This window comes from Bubalus kerabau, chromosome 23 (assembly GCF_029407905.1).
Source record: "Bubalus kerabau isolate K-KA32 ecotype Philippines breed swamp buffalo chromosome 23, PCC_UOA_SB_1v2, whole genome shotgun sequence".
NCBI lineage: Eukaryota > Metazoa > Chordata > Mammalia > Artiodactyla > Bovidae > Bubalus > Bubalus kerabau.
The window spans coordinates 36785828-36804131 of NC_073646.1; the positions used below are offsets into that span (position 1 = coordinate 36785828).

Here is an 18304-nt window from a genome sequence, read left to right on the forward strand (position 1 = left end):
TGTCCAAGCCATAGGGTTAGTCTCTTTAGAACAGACCAGCTCAAAGAGCTAACAACCAGGGTTCATGAGCCATCACCAGCCAGACCACTCTGAGGTCAGCCTGTTGGTGGCTGGTTTACTCCCTTCTGAGAGCTCCACCTGAAGAAGCACGTGTGCACTGCTAGGAGCTGTGACTCTGCGGGAGTGGATGGGGTTTCTGTCCCCTTCCAGAGCTGGGACCAAAATCCTAAGGGACTCCTCCCCTCCTGCTGTCTGTGCCACAATGTCTGAGCCATACCTTCCGGAGTCGCAGACCCATCTAATGCAAACGGCAGCCCTGCTAGAGAGATACCCTGAGCTATTTCACTAGTATTTTGCCTGCTCAAAAGTGGTTCTCTGCTCTGATCCCCAGTTCCATATGTACCTTTCTTTACCTGGCAACACAAGGAGGGACAAGCCTACCAGCTCCCAGTTGCTATTTTCCTTCAGCTCTGGTTTGATAAACCCAGAGGCAGAATTCACTGATAGAGGTGGCAGAGTCTGACCTTGAAGGATGCCAAAGGATATGTTCTTTGTATTGTGTGTTGTGTTGCTCGGTTGTGTCTATTTGAGACCCCACGGGCTGCAGCCTGCCAGGCTCCTCTGTCCATGGTGATTCTCCAGGCAAGAATACTGGAGTGGGTTGCTACGCCCTCCTCCAGGTGATCTTCCCAACCCTGGGATCGAACCCAGGTCTCCTGCACTGCAGGTGGATTCTTTACCAGCTGAGCTACCATGTTCTTTGCATTAGGAGAAAAGAACAAGACTGTACCCCTGAAGGCTCTGCTGGAGTAGGCGGGGCCTCAGGGATGGTGGGGGCGGAGAGGGCAGGTCTGATCTGTTGTTCGGGTTTTGTTGTTTATTTGGCTGCACCAGGTCTCAGTTGGGGCACACAGATCTTTAGTCGTGGCATGTGGGATCTAGTTTCCTGACCAGTGATCGAACCCAGACCCTCTGCACTGGGAACATGGAGTCTTATCCACTGGACCTTCAGGGAAGTTCCTGTTGTTCGAGTTTTAAGACTTTCCACAGGTTGACCCACTCAACAATGTGTTGTTGGTCCAGCTGTTCAGATGGGGTCCCCACAGCCACGAAGTCAAACCACATGTGCTTCCAGGTCATTTCCCCCGACCCTTTAGAGCCCATTAGGATAGCCCCTTTGGCTTTCTGAGCCGCTTCGCCATCTCTGGTCTTTCCCCCAGCCTGCACCCATTCCTGGGATTTGTCAGTTTCCCCCAGATCAGCAATGGGTGGCCCAACGTCATAAATATCGTGAGTCACAACTGAGCTCAGCATGGCTAACCCTTCCCACACCAGGTAGTGAGGGCGGATGGGAGCATCTTAGCTCTCATTCCTGCAGTGAAGGTGGCCAAATCAGGGCCTTTGAAGACAGGGGCAATGTGCAACTAAGACCCAGTGCAGCCAAATAAATAATGGATGTCCCAGGTGGTCCAGTGGTTAAGACTCCATACTCCCAATGCAGGGGCCCTGGGCTCACTCCCTGGTCAGGGAACTAGACCCCCATGTGCTGCAACTGAAGATCATGCATGCTGCAACTAAGACCCGGTACAGACAAATAAAAAATAAATTTTAAAAGGGCGGGGGCACATAGACTGCCTGCCTCATTCCTAACTTCCTATGAATTTGTTGCACCTCCTCTATAGATTTCCAGGGTCCCACATGCCCAGGAAGGTCCCTGTCATTGAGCAAGCCTCCCTGCCAGATAGAATAATCCAGTCTCTAAGGGAGTGAGGACTCTGAACCTCCTGCAGGCTTGTCGGAGGCTAGAGTGCCTGGTGCTGTACTTTTTTACTGCCTCCACCGGGTCAGGAAAACCATCACCTCTCATATCCCATGGTCACACCAACCATACCTGCTAACTTTCCCTGACCTTTAGCTGAAATTTGGCACCTATATCCAAAGCTCAGTGGATGTGTATTCTTTCAGCACGAACATTTCCTGGATACATGTCATTTAAAACTAATTAACAAGTACTAACTGTTTTAGAAAAGGCAGAGGAACCAGAGATCAAATTGCCAATATCTGCTGGATCATGGAAAAAGCAAAAGAGTTCCGGAAAAACATCTATTTCTGCTTTATTGACTATGCCAAAGCCTTTGACTGTGTGGATCACAATAAACTGTGGAAAATTCTGAAAGAGATGGGAATACCAGACCACCTGATCTGCCTCTTGAGAAATTTGTATGCAGGTCAGGAAGCAACAGTTAGAACTGGACATGGAACAAGAGACTGGTTCCAAATAGGAAAAGGAGTACGTCAAGGCTGTATATTGTCACTCTGCTTATTTAACTTATATGCAGAGTACATCATGAGAAACGCTGGACTGGAAGAAACACAAGCTGGAATCAAGATTGCTGGGAGAAATATCAATAACCTCAGATATGCAGATGACACCACCCTTATGGCAGAAAGTGAAAAGGAACTCAAAAGCCTCTTGATGAAAGTGAAAGTGGAGAGTAAAAAAGTTGGCTTAAAGCTCAACATTCAGAAAACGAAGATCATGGCATCTGGTCCCATCACTTCATGGGAAATAGATGGGGAAACAGTGGAAACAGTGTCAGACTTTATTTTGGGGGGCTCCAAAATCACTACAGATGGTGACTGCAGCCATGAAATTAAAAGACGCTTACTCCTTGGAAGGAAAGTTATGACTAACCTAGATAGCATATTCAAAAGCAGAGACATTACTTTGCCAACAAAGGTTTGTCTAATAAAGGCTATGGTTTTTCCTGTGGTCATGTATGGATGTGAGAGTTGGACTGTGAAGAAGGCTGAGCGCCGAAGAACTGATGCCTTTGAACTGTGGTGTTGGAGAAGACTCTTGAGAGTCCCTTGGACTGCAAGGAGATCCAACCAGTCCATTCTGAAGGAGATCAGCCCTGGGATTTCTTTGGAAGAAATGATGCTAAAGCTGAGGCTCCAGTACTTTGGCCACCTCATTCGAAGAGTTGACTCATTGGAAAAGACTGATGCTGGGAGGGATTGGGGGCAGGAGGAGAAGGGGACGACAGAGGATGAGATGGCTGGATGGCATCACTGACTCGATGGATGTGAGTCTGGGTGAACTCCGGGAGTTGGTGATGGACAGGGAGGCCTGGCGTGCTGCAATTCATGGGGTTGCAAAGAGTCGGACGCGACTGAGCAACTGAACTGAACTGAACTGAAACTTATAAAACTACTTAACAGTTCAAAGGAAAATGTTAAAACAGGTAAGAAGATAAACAATAAGGTCCTACTGTAAGGCACAGGGAACTATATTCAGTATCTTGTAATAGCCTATAATGAAAAAGAATATGAAAATACATGTATGTGTGTATATATATATGTGTGTGTGTGTGAATCACTTTGCTGCACACCAGAATCTAACATAACACTGTAAAACCATTATACTAAAAAAGCTAAAAAATTATAAGATAAAAAGATAATAAATAGAAACAAAGGAAGGGCGGGAAGGCAGAAGAAAAGTATCAAGATTATTGCTCACAGTAGGGAATTAATTCCTAAAGAAACAGAATTACAGCTATAAGTTACATACTCTATAACACTAACCATTGTTAAATAACTTAATATTCCAAATTATCAGAATAAACATACACAAAATAAAGCAGAGTCCAAACAATAAAAGTGTTTTTAAGTTATAAAAAATAGGGGAGAAAATGTAAGACAAAAAAGCTGTCAAATAATAAAAGAAAATGAATTGAGTTCACCTATATTTCAAAGACTTTAACACTGGCACACAAAGAAAAACCCAACTCTGCTATTTATAAAAGATACATCTCAAAGTGATTCAGAAACTTTTCTGAATATTTTAATTTTATTGGAGTACAGTTGATTTGCAATGTTGTGTTAGTTTCAAGTGTACAGCAAAGTGATTCAGTTACGTAAATACATGTGCTCACTCTTTTGAAATTCTTTTCTCAATTCAGAAACTTTTGATGCCCAAAAGTTTCCTGCTGCTGCTGCTGCTGCTAAGTCGCTTCAGTCGTGTCCAACTCTGTGCGACCCCAGAGACGGCAGCCCACCAGGCTCCCCCATCCCCGGGATTCTCCAGGCAAGAACACTGGAGTGGGTTGCCATTTCCTTCTCCAATGCATGAAAGTGAAAAGTGAAAGTGAAGTCGCTCAGTCATGTCTGACTCTTCGGGACCCCATGGACTGCAGCCTACCAGGCTCCTCCATCCATAGGCAAATGCAAATGAGAAAGTGAAGGTCATAATATTATTCTCGTTTATTATAATCCTTTTATTCCTTATTTCCTTTCTATAATTTTTTTTCCCTTTGGAATATCTGCCAGGGTATCCAAGGCTAAGAGTTTTGACAATCTGTGCGCCAGCAGTTAGAGCACAATGTTTTGAAAACAGCAAAGATCCAGTGTGTGGATTTACAGACACAGTTGCAATACAGAGGAAAAGAGGAAGAATCTAAGAACCAAAGAGTATCCTGGTTACAACTCTTACATTAAAATTATGGTGAGAGGAGTTGCAGGTTCAATCCCTGATGGGGGACTAGGATGCCACATGGCACATGGCGAAAAAACTCAAACAAAGACCTCCCTCCAGCACTCCTTGTGTCACAACCTCTTCCCACCCGGAGCTTCTGAAAACTACTAATCTGCCTGCTATTCCTGCAGCTTTGTCTTTGTGAGAAGTCATATAAATGAAGCGTTTGAGTTTGGCTTCTTTCATTCAGCATAATGCCTTTCGGAGTCATCCAAGTTATTGGTGTATCAATTCGGGCTTTCCAGGTGGCACTAGTGGTAAAGAATCCGCCTGCCAGTGCAGGAGATGCAAGAGACACGGGCTCGATCCCTGGGTTGGGAAGATCCCCTGGAGTAGGAAATGGCAACTCACTCGGGTATTCTTGCCTGGGAGATCCCATGGACAGAGGAGCCCGGCAGGCTACAGTCCCTGGGGTCGCAAAGAGTCAGACATGACTGACTGGGCACAATAGTTCTTTCATTTTATCGCGGACTTATTCTGTGGTGTAGCTATACCACAGTTTATTTAGTCATTCACCCCTGGATGAACATTTGGGTCGTTTCCAATGCGTGGCATTTCTATGAGAACAGAAAATTTCACTTTTCTAATGCCAACACCCAGGAGAGGGATCGATGGGTCATATGGTAAGTCACAGAAGAGGAGGCTGGCTCCAAAGCATGCCAACTCCATCACAGGCCAGAGTTCCCACCCAAAACCCAGGGCCTCCCCTTACCAGCTGATGAAAGGAAGCAAATGCTTCTTCTATCAGCAAACCTCTCTGTCTTGTCAATTTCAGTTTCCTGTCTGTTACCTTGTAAGGATTACAGGATGTATCCCTTTGGGATGTTGTGAGCAAGAATTAAATACGATGGTGTTTTGCCAAGCGGTCAGGCCAGTGGCTAGCAAACAAGCCCCCAGTAAATGCTGATGTGGAAGTAATGCTGAGTTTGGGCTATTCACCAACCCCACTCTGGTGTCCCCGATGTTGTGGACGTTCAACTTGGGACTCCAGCTGTCCGAAGGACCACTGGCCATGCGGCTAACTCTGCAGTCAGCCCCAGCAGGCCCTGCTGTCCTCTGCACCACTCCTGGGTCCAATGCTCAGTGTCGGTGGGCCATAGCCAGGTTCATTCAAGAAACCTCTGCTTTGGGCTGACTCTCACTGGCTGGCTAATACCTGCAGGCAGCCAGGAGCGGCTGGGAACACTTACAGGAGCTCCCTGGGTGTCAGACATAGATGGTACCTCATTCAACCTCGCCAGCTGTTCCCAAGGAGTCAGCTAAGATGCATTGCTAACATTTAAACCAAAGCCATCATCAGGGTTGGCTGGAGCCTGTTTGAAACCAGGACCTGAGAAGGCAACAGGTCAGTGCTCCAGGATCCATCAGATGAGTGCTGAGTCACACCCCTAGATCCTGAGTTCCTTCAGGACTCTGACACAGAGCAGATAAATGATAACCTGGGGCTAAATGCATTTACTGTGAATTAAATTACACATTTCACTTCTTTCGGAACCTGTATGTTTCTGGATAGAAATCAGTACCCGAGAAGCGTACTGATGTTTATAATTAATCAATCTGGGGCGCAAGATATGAAACCCTCACTCCACCCTGCCCTCGGCTAGGAAGGGAAGGTGAATAAAGGATGTTTGATGAACTGCATGGGACATACTGTAAACTAGTTAAATATCAGGCTTCCCTGGTGGCTCAGCAGTAAAGAATCCGCCTGCCAACGCAGGAGATGCAGGTTTGATCTCTGGGTCAGGCAGATCCCCTGGAGGAGGAAATGGCAACCCACTCCAGTATTCTTGCCTGGGAAAGTCCATGGAGAGAGGAGCCTGGCGGCCCACTGTCCATAGGGTGGCAAAGAGTCAGACACAACTTGGCAACTAAACAAGTTAAATAGTTAACAGAAATGTGAAAATAAAATTAGACTATCCAGAGACTGACTAAAAGTGTGAAATGCTCAAAACTGCCAAAAGAGGGGAAAGGTACAAACAGGATGGATGAATGAATCCAACAAGGAATCATGAAATGATGTCACTTGGAGCAAGAATGAATTTTAGGCCAACCTTCAGATAGGGTCGAAAGGCAGGGTGGAGAGAGGGGAGGAGGGTCTCTTTCTTGCATGGCTTAGGAGCCCAACTCGGGGGCTCAACCACACGGCTTAATACGGGTTAGGGCAGAGGTCACATCAGGCACCCTCCAGCCTGAGGTGGGGGCAGTCCTAGAGAGCATCTTTGGCCTGAACCCGCGGCACAGCCTCGCTCCCAGCACAAGCATGGGGATGGTGGGAGGACCCGAGTGCGAGCTCAGCATCTGGAACCCCTTAACCGCCCTCATCCCCACGCCAGTGCGCTCACCAGCCTCCTCCGGGAGAGGGAGCACGTCACCGAGTCCCTCAGCTCATTGCTACCAGCGGCTGTGGCAGCAGCACCCCAGCCCCCGCCAGACCCTCCCCCAATGCCCAAGAACCAGTACGTATCCCTGCAGAAGCAGCCGGGTTTAGCAGAGGTCCCAGGTCACAGAAATTGCAGGGTGGGGATGTTCATGAAAGAAGTGGAATGGGCAGGAGTCCCTGGAGGTCCAGTGGGTAGGACTTCCTGCTTTCACTGCCCTGGGCTCAGCGTTCAATCCCTGGTTGCTGCTGCTGCTGCTGCTGCTGCTGCTAAGTTGCTTCAGTCGTGCCCAACTCTGTGCGATCCAATGGACAGCAGCCCACCAGGCTCCCCCATCCCTCGGATTCTCCAGGCAAGAACACTGGAGTCGGTTGCCATTTCCTTCTCCAATGCATGAAAATGAAAAGTGAAAGTGAAGTCGCTCAGTCGTATCCAACTCTTCTCGACCCCATGGACTGCAGCCTACCAGGCTCCTCTGTCCATGGGATTTTCCAGGCAAGAGTACTGGAGTGGGGTGCCATTGCCTTCTCCGCAATCCCTGGTTAGGGATCTTATATCCCGTAAGTCCTGGGGTATGGCCAAAAAAATGGGGGGGGGGGTGAGGATGGGGATACAGGGTGGGGGACATCATTCCTGAGTTGAAACATTTTAGAAGTGTGTTTCAGTCTTGCACTGACAGAGGCAAAGGAGGCCATTGTGGGGTTTGGCAAACCTCAGTATCCCTGGTATCTGCTCCCTCTTCTTCCTTAGTAGCAGGACAGCCACGCTTTAGATGAGTACACAGTCATCCAGAACAAAAACTATATCTCTGAATTTCCTGTATAGCCAGTTATGACCTTAGGATTAAGTTCTGGCCAGTGGGATATAAACCGAAGTGCTGTGTCTGTGATTCCCAAGAAATGTCCTTAAGGGGAAGAGCAATGACCTTTTCTTCAGACCTTCCTCCTTCCTGCTGGCTGGGAATGTAGATGTGATGGCTGATGCTCCAGCAGCCACATTATACCATGCAGTTAAAGCTACATACTGAAGACAGGTAACAAAATTCTTTGTAAAGGAACCAGGTCCCTGATATCAAGGACAGCCCGCCAACTCTGAATGGCCTGCTTCTGGGTCCCTTTTGTCTAAGAGAGAAGTATATTTCCATTACATTTCATTCAAGCCATTATAGTGTGGTTTTCTGTCTCACATACCTGAACCAAATCCTAACCGATAAACAGACGACATGAAAATCCTTTTTGTTGGCAGAGGTGGGGCAAGGGCTATAATGGAAGTAGGGGTCTCCTGTATTAGCAAACGTGGGAGACAGAGGCGCAAGGGAAGTAGAGTTGGCATCACTGGTGGTAGGAGCCTGACTGACTCCTGAATAAACAGACACGGTGAAGGAAGAAATGGATCAGCACATCTCTGTAGTGGTGGTTATGCCCAAGAGTGGGATCACAGAGGACACTGGGGAGGTAAACTTGTTGGACTAGGGAGGGACATGTGTCATGGCTAGACAGGTGAGGTCCCCATGTTGACAAAGCTTGGGGAGAGGCTCAAGGTAAAAAGAGGAATTGTTCCCAGAAGTTCTATCCGATTTAAAGAATAGGCTCAAGTCTTTGTCCATCTAGCTTGGTGGCCAGAGGACTCCCTGTTAGTTCTTATATCCGCTGACTGCCCACAGCACCTCCTACTGACCTACGCAGCCTGTTGATCCCAAGGAAGTCAGTCTGGCCCCTCTGCGGGGGGCACCTCATCCAGCATTTGTCCTCCTGTGGTTCTCTCCTCACGGATCTGCCCTGGCCACTTGGTAAAAATGCCTGCTTAAGGACTCCACTTAATACCTGATGGATCAGTCCCTCTAAGTGGCCCTGTGATTCTGACGTATACTGAGGTCCAACCCATCTTTTGACAAGTTGGGAAACTGAGGCCCAGAGCAGTGGGGCCCCTGCAGAGACCTCCCTGCCAGTCAGCAGAACACTAAAAACCTGGTCCAGGGCTAGCTCCAATGCCCTGTGGATCTCCCAACACCTGCACCCTTTATCTTGGCTCTCTCTGGTGGTCCGCTGCTAATTTTAAAATTCTCTGAGATGGGAGACACAACCTGCATGGTCTCCTCCATCCTCACAATCCTAGGACAGACTGCAGGCTGAGGATGCCCGGTGGCCCCTCGCACATCTCCCAGAGCAGGGGCCTCTTTCTGCAGCACCTACTGCTGAGGCACAGGGCCTGAGATCCCCAGGACTCCACGAAGACTTGCAGATATCTCTGACTGGACATTCAACTTCCCCCTAGCGCCTGGGGAAGCACAGTAGGGGCTCCAAGAACGGAACACCCTCCTCGGATCCCCCACCTACCCCACTACCGGCCTGCCTACCTGCCCTTCCTTCCATCTCCCTACTGCAGCTCTGGCCCTGCCCTCCCCACGCCTGGGGTAGGAGGAGAGAGTGATGACATAACGTTGCAACCCCTTCCCGCCCCCGAATCTCGAGCATCTTCAGAGACAACTTCCCCTTCCCTCTCCTACTGGCTGACCTTCCATATTCCACCCCCTCCCAAAAAAATAAAGTTCTGACTGGCTTCAGAAAGCTCCACAACCTGCCTTGGCCTTACCAGCCATGGATTACTCCACAGGTACTGCCCCACAAGTGGGCAAGAGCAAGCAGTCTACTCTGAGAACACGCCCTTCTCTTTTCACTTTCTAAACTATCACTAGTTCATAACCCCAGGCTATAAGCTGTGCTTCATCTCCCTTATCTCCGTGCTCCAGCCTAGGACCTCATGACCAGAGAAGTCAAGTGAGGTGCCCGCGTGGCACAGACGGTTCGGGAGCGGCACCTACACCACCCGCAAAGGCCTCCAGTTTCCGAGGCCGGAGAGGCTGCATTCCGCGCCACCTGGCGGCCGCCGCCCGCAAGCGGAACTTGGACCCAGCGCCGGGTCCCGCGCTAGCAAGGGCCGGTGTTTGTTCCCGTGTGATGGGCGGGCAGACTGGGGGCCGCCCAGCTTGGAGAGCCGTGAACGACCGGCCCCGGGCGGGGCACGGCTGTGGATTCCAGCGGTCCTCGCGAGACCCCGAGACCCCACCCGGGCCCTAGCGACGTCTGACGGCGACTTAGGGCGCTGAGGAGAGCTCGGCAGCCAAGTGAGCGTGCGCGCGCGCCCACCCCACATCGCCCCGCACCGCCCCGCGCGCGTGCACGCGCACGCTCACCCCGAAGCTCGCCCGCGTCGGCCGTTCTCCCACGCAGTGAGCGGGCTCCCGAGCCGGCGGCCCCAGGAGAGGAAGGGGCTTACGTGCGGCGCGCTCGCGTGAGCACACCGCTGCCCACTTTTTCCACCTCACCTCGGGCGCGGGGACGCCGCCGTGGCCGCACCGTCCCCATGGGTGACTCCCTGTAGGGCGGGACCTGGGTCGGGGGGAGGGGGGCGGGTGGTCTGTGCGGCTCAGGCCCCTCCGACCCGGCTAGGGGCGCCCGGGCCAGGCCGCTCCCACCTGCCGGCCGCGGCGACCAATGAGAGCCTGGCCTGGTGATGTCATGCCCCGAGCGGACCCTCGTGACGAAAGTCCGAGGTCACCCGTCAGGGAACCGGCGCGAACCCACCCGCGGGGGTTCCGGAAGTTTCCACTGCGGCGGCGGCGGCGGCGGCGGCGGAATGCTGCCTCGCCCCGCAGCCTCTTCGCGTGCCACCACATTGGCCTTCCTTGTCGGGCGTCCCGGGGTCACCTCTCCCTCCCGCGAGGGGTCTCCTCCCTCTTCAGGGGTCCACTTCCTATCGTGTTCTGATCTGTTCACAGCCTCATTCCCACAGGTGTCACCTTTCCTGCACTAGTGTTACCCGGCCCCCTGAGAGGGTCGTCAGCCAAGTTTTCGCGTGCTGGTCCTCCCGCCACCCCTGCGCTGTCGTGGCCAGGGATGCTCATTTATTCGGCCCCCAGCCCCGACTTGTCCAAGTGTGTCCGTCCGTCCGTCCGTGAGTGTCGGTCACTGCGTTTGTCTCCGGCTGTCACTGCAGGAGGCCGTCCACACGTGTCTGTCTCCGCGGGCTTCTTCTGTCCCTCTGCCTGTCCCTGTGGGTGTCTGCTCCGCCGCTGAGGCTCTTGCGGTCGTGTCTGTCAGCGCGTGTCTGTCCGTCTGTCGGCGTCTGTCACTGGAGTCCGTCTGGGCCCCGGGGTCTCTGGGTCTGGGCTCGGAGGGAGGGAGAGGGAGGGGAGGTGGCAGCCAGGGAAGGCGGGGAGGGGCGGGGGCGGAGACAAGGGGCGGGGGCGGGCGGGGGCGCCGAGCGGCCCGGAGGGGGTGTGTGCGGGGGGCCGGAGGCGGCGGCTGTCAGAGTCGGCTCAGCCTGCGCCGGGGAACATCGGCCGCCTCCAGCTCCCGGCGTGGCCCGGCCCGGCCCGGCCCGGCCGCCTCAGGTGAGTCTCCCGTCCCACCCGGGACCCCCACCACCACCACTCCGGGCAGCGGTCCATCCCGCGGCCCGGGTACAGTGAGCTCCCCGAGGGACCCAGACCCCCAAAACGGGACGCCCCCCGCGCCCCAGGGCCTGCCCAGCGACGCCCCCCGCCGCCCCACACTCATCCTTAACTCTTCCCTCGCCGCCGCCGCATACTTACGGTTGCCCGCGCGGGAGACGGCAGCCCGCAGGGCCCGCCGCGGCTTCTGCTCCCGGATTCCTGTGGGGGCCCCCGACCGCCGCTGCCCCTGCTCTCTCCCAAGTCCGGAGCCCCCAGGAAGATGCCCCCAGCTTGGGGGCGGAATCTGAGCTGCGCAGGTTCCTGGAGCGCGGCTGGGTCCTCCGGGATCCCTCGACCCCAGTGGCCCTGCGCAGCGCCAGCCGAAGCCCCCTCCCAGACGAAGGCGTCCCCCTCCCGCGGGGACTCCGTCTCTATTTTGGGGATAGGGGAGGCTTAGCGGAAGCCCCGAGTTATAATTAGCCCCACTCGGGTTTCCTAGTTAATCTCCATCACCACCACCCAGCTCAGGACGGCGAGGACTGGGTGAGGGGTGACCGGCGGGAGAGGGGGGGAGTTCCGACCCGGGGAATTTTGATCCCTTGGCTGGAGATGCCGGAACCGCAGCAGCTGCTGCCCCAAAATAGCGCCCCTGCCCCTGCAGCCGGGGATCTCCGGAGCTTCGAGAATACAGGCGTCCCGGCTCGCCCTTCAGACCCCTCGCCAATGCTCGCGAGCCCCCAGACCCCCGCCCCAAGTTCCCGGCTCCTGGACTCGGGGCGGGGAGCGCCGTCCTTTTCTCGGTCTCTACTGCCCCCCGCCGGCGGCAGCGTGCACCGCAGCATCGGATGGATGGAGGACTTGAGTCCTGGGGGGCCAGGGCTGGCGAGCCTGTTGTCTGAAGCTAGGCGAGAGGGGTGCGCAGTAGACGGGCACCCGCCGGTACCAGTGCGCTGTGTCAGACAGTGGATGAGGCGGGGCTGGGTGGAGCAGGATATGGAGTATGCAGGATTTGGGGTACCCTGGGGCCTGTGACTCCCACACCGTGAATGCCCAACCCATACCCCTCCAGGGCCCGGCCCTGGCCAACTGCAGGAGAGGCTGCGCCTTCACGCCACCTCAAGTTCCCCCATCGGGCGCCTCCCGTCAGTGAGGGCCCCGCCCCTGTCGGTGGCCTGCGGCCTCTAGTTGTGGTGCCTCCACTGGGCCCAAGGCACTCCACTGGGGGAAGGAGGTGAGGGCAGTGGGTTCTGCCTCGCAGGGGAGGGTGTTGCTGGGCAGGTCTATCTCTGTTCCCTGCATTTGTCTGTGTGTGTGTGTGTGCACGCGCGCGTGTGCCTGATCTCTGTCCCCTCTAGCTTCTTCTATGTCCTTGTCTCTGCCTGTCTTCCTCCCTCCCTCCACTCTCTCCTCCTCTCTGCCAAACTGCCCCACCTCCTCTGTAGCTCAGTGATAACCCCTGAGCAAGAGTGTTACCTAATCACCTCCTCCCTCCTGGCAGCCTTGAGCCTTCAGCCTCTGCCTTTCTTTCTCCCAGCAGACGCCTGCCTGCCCTGGCAGCCATGAGGCCCCCGTGGTGTCCCCTGCACACGCCCTCCCTGGCTTCCCCGCTCCTTCTCCTCCTCTTCCTTCTGGGAGGAGGGGCAGAGGCCGAGGGCCCAGAGGACCCAGAGCTGCTGGTGATGGTGCGTGGGGGCCGACTGCGGGGTCTCCGCCTAATGGCCCCCAGGGGCCCTGTCTCTGCTTTTCTGGGCATCCCCTTCGCAGAGCCACCTGTGGGCCCCCGTCGCTTTCTGCCACCAGAGCCCAAGCGGCCCTGGCCAGGGGTGCTGAATGCCACAGCCTTCCAAAGCGTCTGCTACCAGTATGTGGACACCTTGTACCCCGGCTTTGAGGGCACTGAGATGTGGAACCCCAACCGCGAGCTGAGTGAGGACTGCCTCTACCTCAACGTGTGGACACCGTACCCCCGGCCTTCGTCCCCCACCCCTGTCCTCGTCTGGATCTATGGGGGTGGCTTCTACAGCGGGGCCTCCTCCCTGGATGTGTACGATGGCCGCTTCCTGACCCAGGCCGAGGGGACTGTGCTGGTGTCCATGAACTACCGGGTGGGCGCCTTTGGCTTCTTGGCCCTGCCGGGGAGCCGGGAGGCCCCAGGCAATGTGGGGCTACTGGATCAGAGGCTGGCACTACAGTGGGTGCAGGAGAATGTGGCAGCCTTCGGGGGGGACCCAACATCAGTGACTCTGTTTGGGGAAAGTGCAGGTGCCGCCTCTGTGGGCATGCACCTGCTGTCCCCACCCAGCCGGGGCCTGTTCCACAGGGCCGTGCTGCAGAGCGGGGCACCCAATGGGCCCTGGGCCACGGTGGGCGTAGGAGAGGCCCGCCGCAGGGCCACACTGCTGGCCCGCCTTGTGGGCTGTCCCCCGGGTGGGGCTGGTGGCAATGACACAGAGCTGGTGGCCTGCCTGCGGGCACGGCCAGCCCAGGATCTGGTGGACCATGAGTGGCGTGTGCTGCCTCAGGAAAGCGTCTTCCGCTTCTCCTTCGTGCCTGTGGTGGACGGAGACTTCCTCAGTGACACACCCGAAGCCCTCATCAATGCTGGAGACTTCCATGGCCTGCAGGTGACTAGTGGCTAGAGTGGGTGGAGCTAGTTCATCTAGGCCTGTTCTCCCACCCGCCCCTCCCCTTGGGAACCCAGGCATGAAGGTGCCTCCAGACCCACTCCCAAAGGCCCGGGCTTCTGGGACCCATGGCCCCCTCCTCTTCCCTGAGGGCTCCATCCCAGGGTGGTCAGAGGGACAGAGAGGAAAGGAAATGTGGGTATATTTTCTCTTTCTCTCTTTCCCTTCCCCAATCTCGAACTCTTCCTCCCTGGTTCCGGGTCTATAACTCTTCATCTCTCTGGCTCTTTGTCCATGTGTTTCTGTCTGCCTGTCTGTGTGTGCTTCCCCTGCCCCGCCCCATCCCTCCATCCTGTCCCCCCAGGTGCTGGTGGGTGTGGTGAAGGATGAGGGCTCCTATTTTCTGGTTTATGGGGCCCCAGGCTTCAGCAAAGACAATGAGTCTCTCATCAGCCGGGCCCAGTTCCTGGCCGGGGTGCGGGTCGGGGTCCCCCAAGCAAGTGACCTGGCTGCCGAGGCTGTGGTCCTGCATTACACAGACTGGCTGCACCCTGAGGACCCAGCACGCCTGAGGGAGGCCTTGAGTGATGTGGTGGGCGACCACAACGTTGTGTGCCCTGTGGCCCAGCTGGCTGGGCGACTGGCCGCTCAGGGCGCTCGTGTCTATGCCTACATCTTTGAACACCGTGCATCCACGCTCTCCTGGCCCCTCTGGATGGGGGTGCCCCACGGCTACGAGATCGAGTTCATCTTCGGGCTCCCCCTGGAACCCTCGCTCAACTACACCATCGAGGAGAGAACCTTTGCCCAGCGACTGATGAGATACTGGGCCAACTTCGCCCGCACAGGGTCAGCGGTGCTGAGGGAAGGAGGGCCTCCAGGAGCCAGGGATAAACAGAGAGAGGGGAAGATAAGCAGGCACAGAAACAAAAGGCCAAAGAGAGAGGGCAAGTTCACAAAGGAAAGGAGACAAAGAGGGAGAGAAAGAATGATAAAGGAGACCCCGAGAGAAGGGAAGGAGGAAGGCAAGGTCCTGATGATACAAGGACAGAGCAGAGGGATAAAGGAGTCACCATAGCAGATAGGAGCATGGACTGTAGAACTGCATCAGCTGGACCAGTGATGACTTTATTAGCTGTCTGAAGAAGGGGACCATCAATATCCCCATCACCTGGGTGTCAGCAGAAGTAATGATGTTTTTAGAGCTATGACTGGGCCTGGTTATAGAGAAAGGGCCCAGTAAATTATAGCAATTTTTTAAATGGGAGAAACAAAGATGGAACAGAAATAATTGAGGGTAAAGAAGAGGAACAACGGGGAGTTCCCTGATGGGCCAGTGGTTAAGACTTTCGGCTTCCACAGCAGAGGGTGTGGAACTACTGCATGCAGAGTGTGGCCAAAAAAAAAACCACACCAAAGAACAAGAATAGGAACAGAAAGAGGGAGGGCAGGAGGAAGGGAAAGACCCCAGAGGACAGAACATATTGGAAAAGAGAAAGGATTAATGAGGTGGTGGGAGGAAGGGGATGGGCTCTCCCAGGAGCCTAAGAGGGCAGGGCAGGGGTCAGCAAACAGGCTGCCCCCTCTTACTCCCCATCTCCATTCCTCAGACCCCAAGGGCTGAGCCTCCCCTTTCCTTCCGCAGAGACCCCAATGACCCCCGGGACCCCAAAGCCCCACAGTGGCCACCGTATACGGCGGGAGCGCAGCAGTACGTGAGCCTGAATCTGCGGCCTCTAGAGGTGCGGCGAGGGCTGCGAGCCCAGGCCTGCGCTTTCTGGAATCGCTTCCTGCCCAAACTACTCAGCGCCACCGGTACGCCGGGGCCTGCGGGCAGGGGTTGGGCGGAACGGGGGAGCGGGGGGCGTAAAGGGGCGTGGAGAAAGAGAGAGAGGGTATTGGGAGCCGGCCGGGTGTAACCCCTCTCTTCTCCCCCCAGCCTCGGAGGCCCCCTGCACCTGCTCAGGCCCCGCCCACGGGGAGGCGGCGCCGAGGCCCAAGCCCGGCCTCCCCCTGCCCCTCCTTCTCCTCCTCTTTCTCCTCCTCTCCCGGCTCCTGCGGCTGTGACCACGGCCTCTCCCCTCTCCGGCCTCAGGGCCGCCCACCCCCTCCTCTAAAGAGTGGTCGGATCGTGGGGAAGGGCCTCATTCAGGGATCTCCGACCCAGCGACCCCTCCCTCCTCAAACCGAGAAACTGAAACTAGACAGGGAACGGCGGGAGGAGGGGCGGGGGGGCGGTACACCTACGACCCATCTCAGGGACCCACACACCTTCATTGTTTAAATGGAAATGAAAAAGCCAATTTTCTTTTTTTATATACAATTATTCTCTGGAGCCTGAGCTCGGTGTTGGGGGGTGAGGGAGGCCCTGGGGCTAGATAGCACCCCCTAGTGGAGCTATAAACGCCAACCATTTCTGTCTCTTCTCTTTTCCCCACCAACCCACGGACCTCCTCCTCTGATCCCTTCGGTCCTCCTGTCTTCCGGTCATCTTCTTCCCCTCCCTCCTCCTTACCGCCATCCTTCTCTGGCTCCGCCTCTACCCTCGCCCGCCCTCTGGTCTTGTCTTTCGCATATTCTCCTGATCCTCTTTCCACCACCCCACGTGGTCGCCTGCATTCTCCTTGTCCTCTCTGAACTCACGCTACCCCGTCTCCAACTCCCGCATGTCCGTTCCCGTTCTTCCCTATGTCCTTCCCCCACCCACTTGCCGGGCACTCTGGCCGCAGACACGCTGGACGAGGCGGAGCGCCAATGGAAGGCCGAGTTCCATCGCTGGAGCTCCTACATGGTGCACTGGAAGAACCAGTTTGACCATTACAGCAAGCAGGATCGCTGCTCAGACCTGTGACCCAGGCGGGACCCCCACATCCCCTGCCCTGCCCGCTCTGCCTGGCCCCTCAGCTGTATATACTATTTATTTATGGGCTGGGATATTACACGGAGGATCCCTAGACCCTGCCCACCCACCCCCGACTTTCCCCTGGGGCTCCCGGCCCTCTGCATGCCTCGGGCCGAGCCCCCTCCCCCGCGGTGCCTTCGCCCTCTGGGCTGCCAATAAACTGTTAACAGCCACGGGAGTACGCGCGACTGGGGAGTCGGGGTCAGGGCAGAACGCTCCAACCACTGGGGCGGAGTGAATAAAGGGGTGGGTGCTAAAGTCGGAGCGGGGAGAGGAAGCTGGGGGCAGCGTACCGTCTTCCCCAGCCGCAGCGGGTAGGGCCCGCCCGCGAATAGGAGCTCACGCCTGCGCAGTGAGGCAGGCGGCGCGGGCGCGGCGGTGCATTGTGGGAGACCCGAGGACCTGCTTGGTCCTCACCGCCGCGATCGCGCCATGCGCTGCTACCAGGGGCCGGACGAGCGATCCCGGGGCCCTTGCGTGGTGCTGCCTGCGGTCAGCCCTAGACTCGGGGCGGAGAAGGAGCGCTGGAACCTGGAGTTCGCGCCTCGCTGCCTGGAGGACGCACCTGCCTGGCCCAACAACCGCCGCTCCCGCCCACCGTCCTGGAGCTGCTGAAGGACGTCCACCTGGGCCTGGCCTTGCCCGGCCGCGGCCCCACCCGCCTGGCCCTCCTCTCGGGCCACTACCTCTACTACCACTACGGCTGTGACGGAGTGGACGACCGCGGCTGGGGATGTGGCTACCGCACTCTGCAGACGCTGTTCTCATGGCCAGAGGGCCGGCCCGTGGGTGTACCCGAACTGGGTGCACTGCAGGCGGCCCTGGAGGACATGGGCGACAAGCCCCCCGGGTTCCGGGGCTCTCAGAGCTGGATCGGCTGTGTAGAAGCCAGCCTCTGCCTGGACCACTTCGGGGGGCCCCAAGGGCGGCTGCGTCACGTTCCCCGTGGAGCAGGGCTTCAGGGGGAACTGGAAAGGCTGTACTCCCACTTTGCCCGGGGCGGGGGGCCTGTAATGGTTGGCGGAGATGCAGATGCCCAGTCCAAGGCCTTGCTGGGAGTATGCCTGGGCCCAGGCACAGAAGCCTACGTCCTGGTGTTGGACCCTCACTGCTGGGGTGCTCCGAAGAACCCCAGTGAACTACAGGCTGCTGGTTGGGTGGGCTGGCAAGAGGTAAGCACAGCCTTTGACCCCCACTCCTTCTACAACCTGTGTATGACCAGCTGTAACTCCGAAGAGCAGAACCGTGCCCTGGACTGAGGCTAAGTTCCCAGCACTGAGCAGCCTCTAGCCCTGTACATTCATCCACCCTCATCTCAAAGGCAGAGGCTGCCTAATGTCAGACCCCCAGGAAGTCCCAGCAAAGCCTGAGACCTTTGTTGTCAATAAAGTGGGCAAGACCCAGCTAACCATGGTCCCAGCAATTTTG

The 18304-nt window shown here is 56.0% G+C and overlaps 2 protein-coding genes across 3 annotated transcripts; both read left to right on the plus strand.

Annotated features, from left to right (window-relative positions):
* The first annotated feature begins 11230 nt into the window (after positions 1–11230).
* On the plus strand, positions 11231–16941 carry ACHE (acetylcholinesterase (Yt blood group)). 2 transcript variants are annotated; one of them, XM_055561676.1, is made up of 6 exons: positions 11236–11308; positions 12420–12581; positions 12888–13974; positions 14339–14823; positions 15620–15789; positions 16704–16941. In XM_055561676.1, exons 3-6 carry the CDS (start codon positions 12910–12912, stop codon positions 16823–16825), a joined length of 1842 nt encoding a protein of 613 aa, XP_055417651.1. In that variant the 5' UTR covers positions 11236–11308; positions 12420–12581; positions 12888–12909; the 3' UTR covers positions 16826–16941. The 2 variants fall into 2 exon arrangements, with proteins under 2 accessions (XP_055417652.1, XP_055417651.1); XM_055561677.1 differs by lacking the exon at positions 12420–12581 and having other exon boundaries at positions 11231–11308.
* Positions 16942–17130: 189 nt separating this feature from the next.
* On the plus strand, positions 17131–18291 carry UFSP1 (UFM1 specific peptidase 1 (inactive)). Its single transcript, XM_055561679.1, has one exon. It carries the CDS (start codon positions 17707–17709, stop codon positions 18133–18135), a length of 429 nt encoding a protein of 142 aa, XP_055417654.1. The 5' UTR covers positions 17131–17706; the 3' UTR covers positions 18136–18291.
* Positions 18292–18304: the final 13 nt, after the last annotated feature.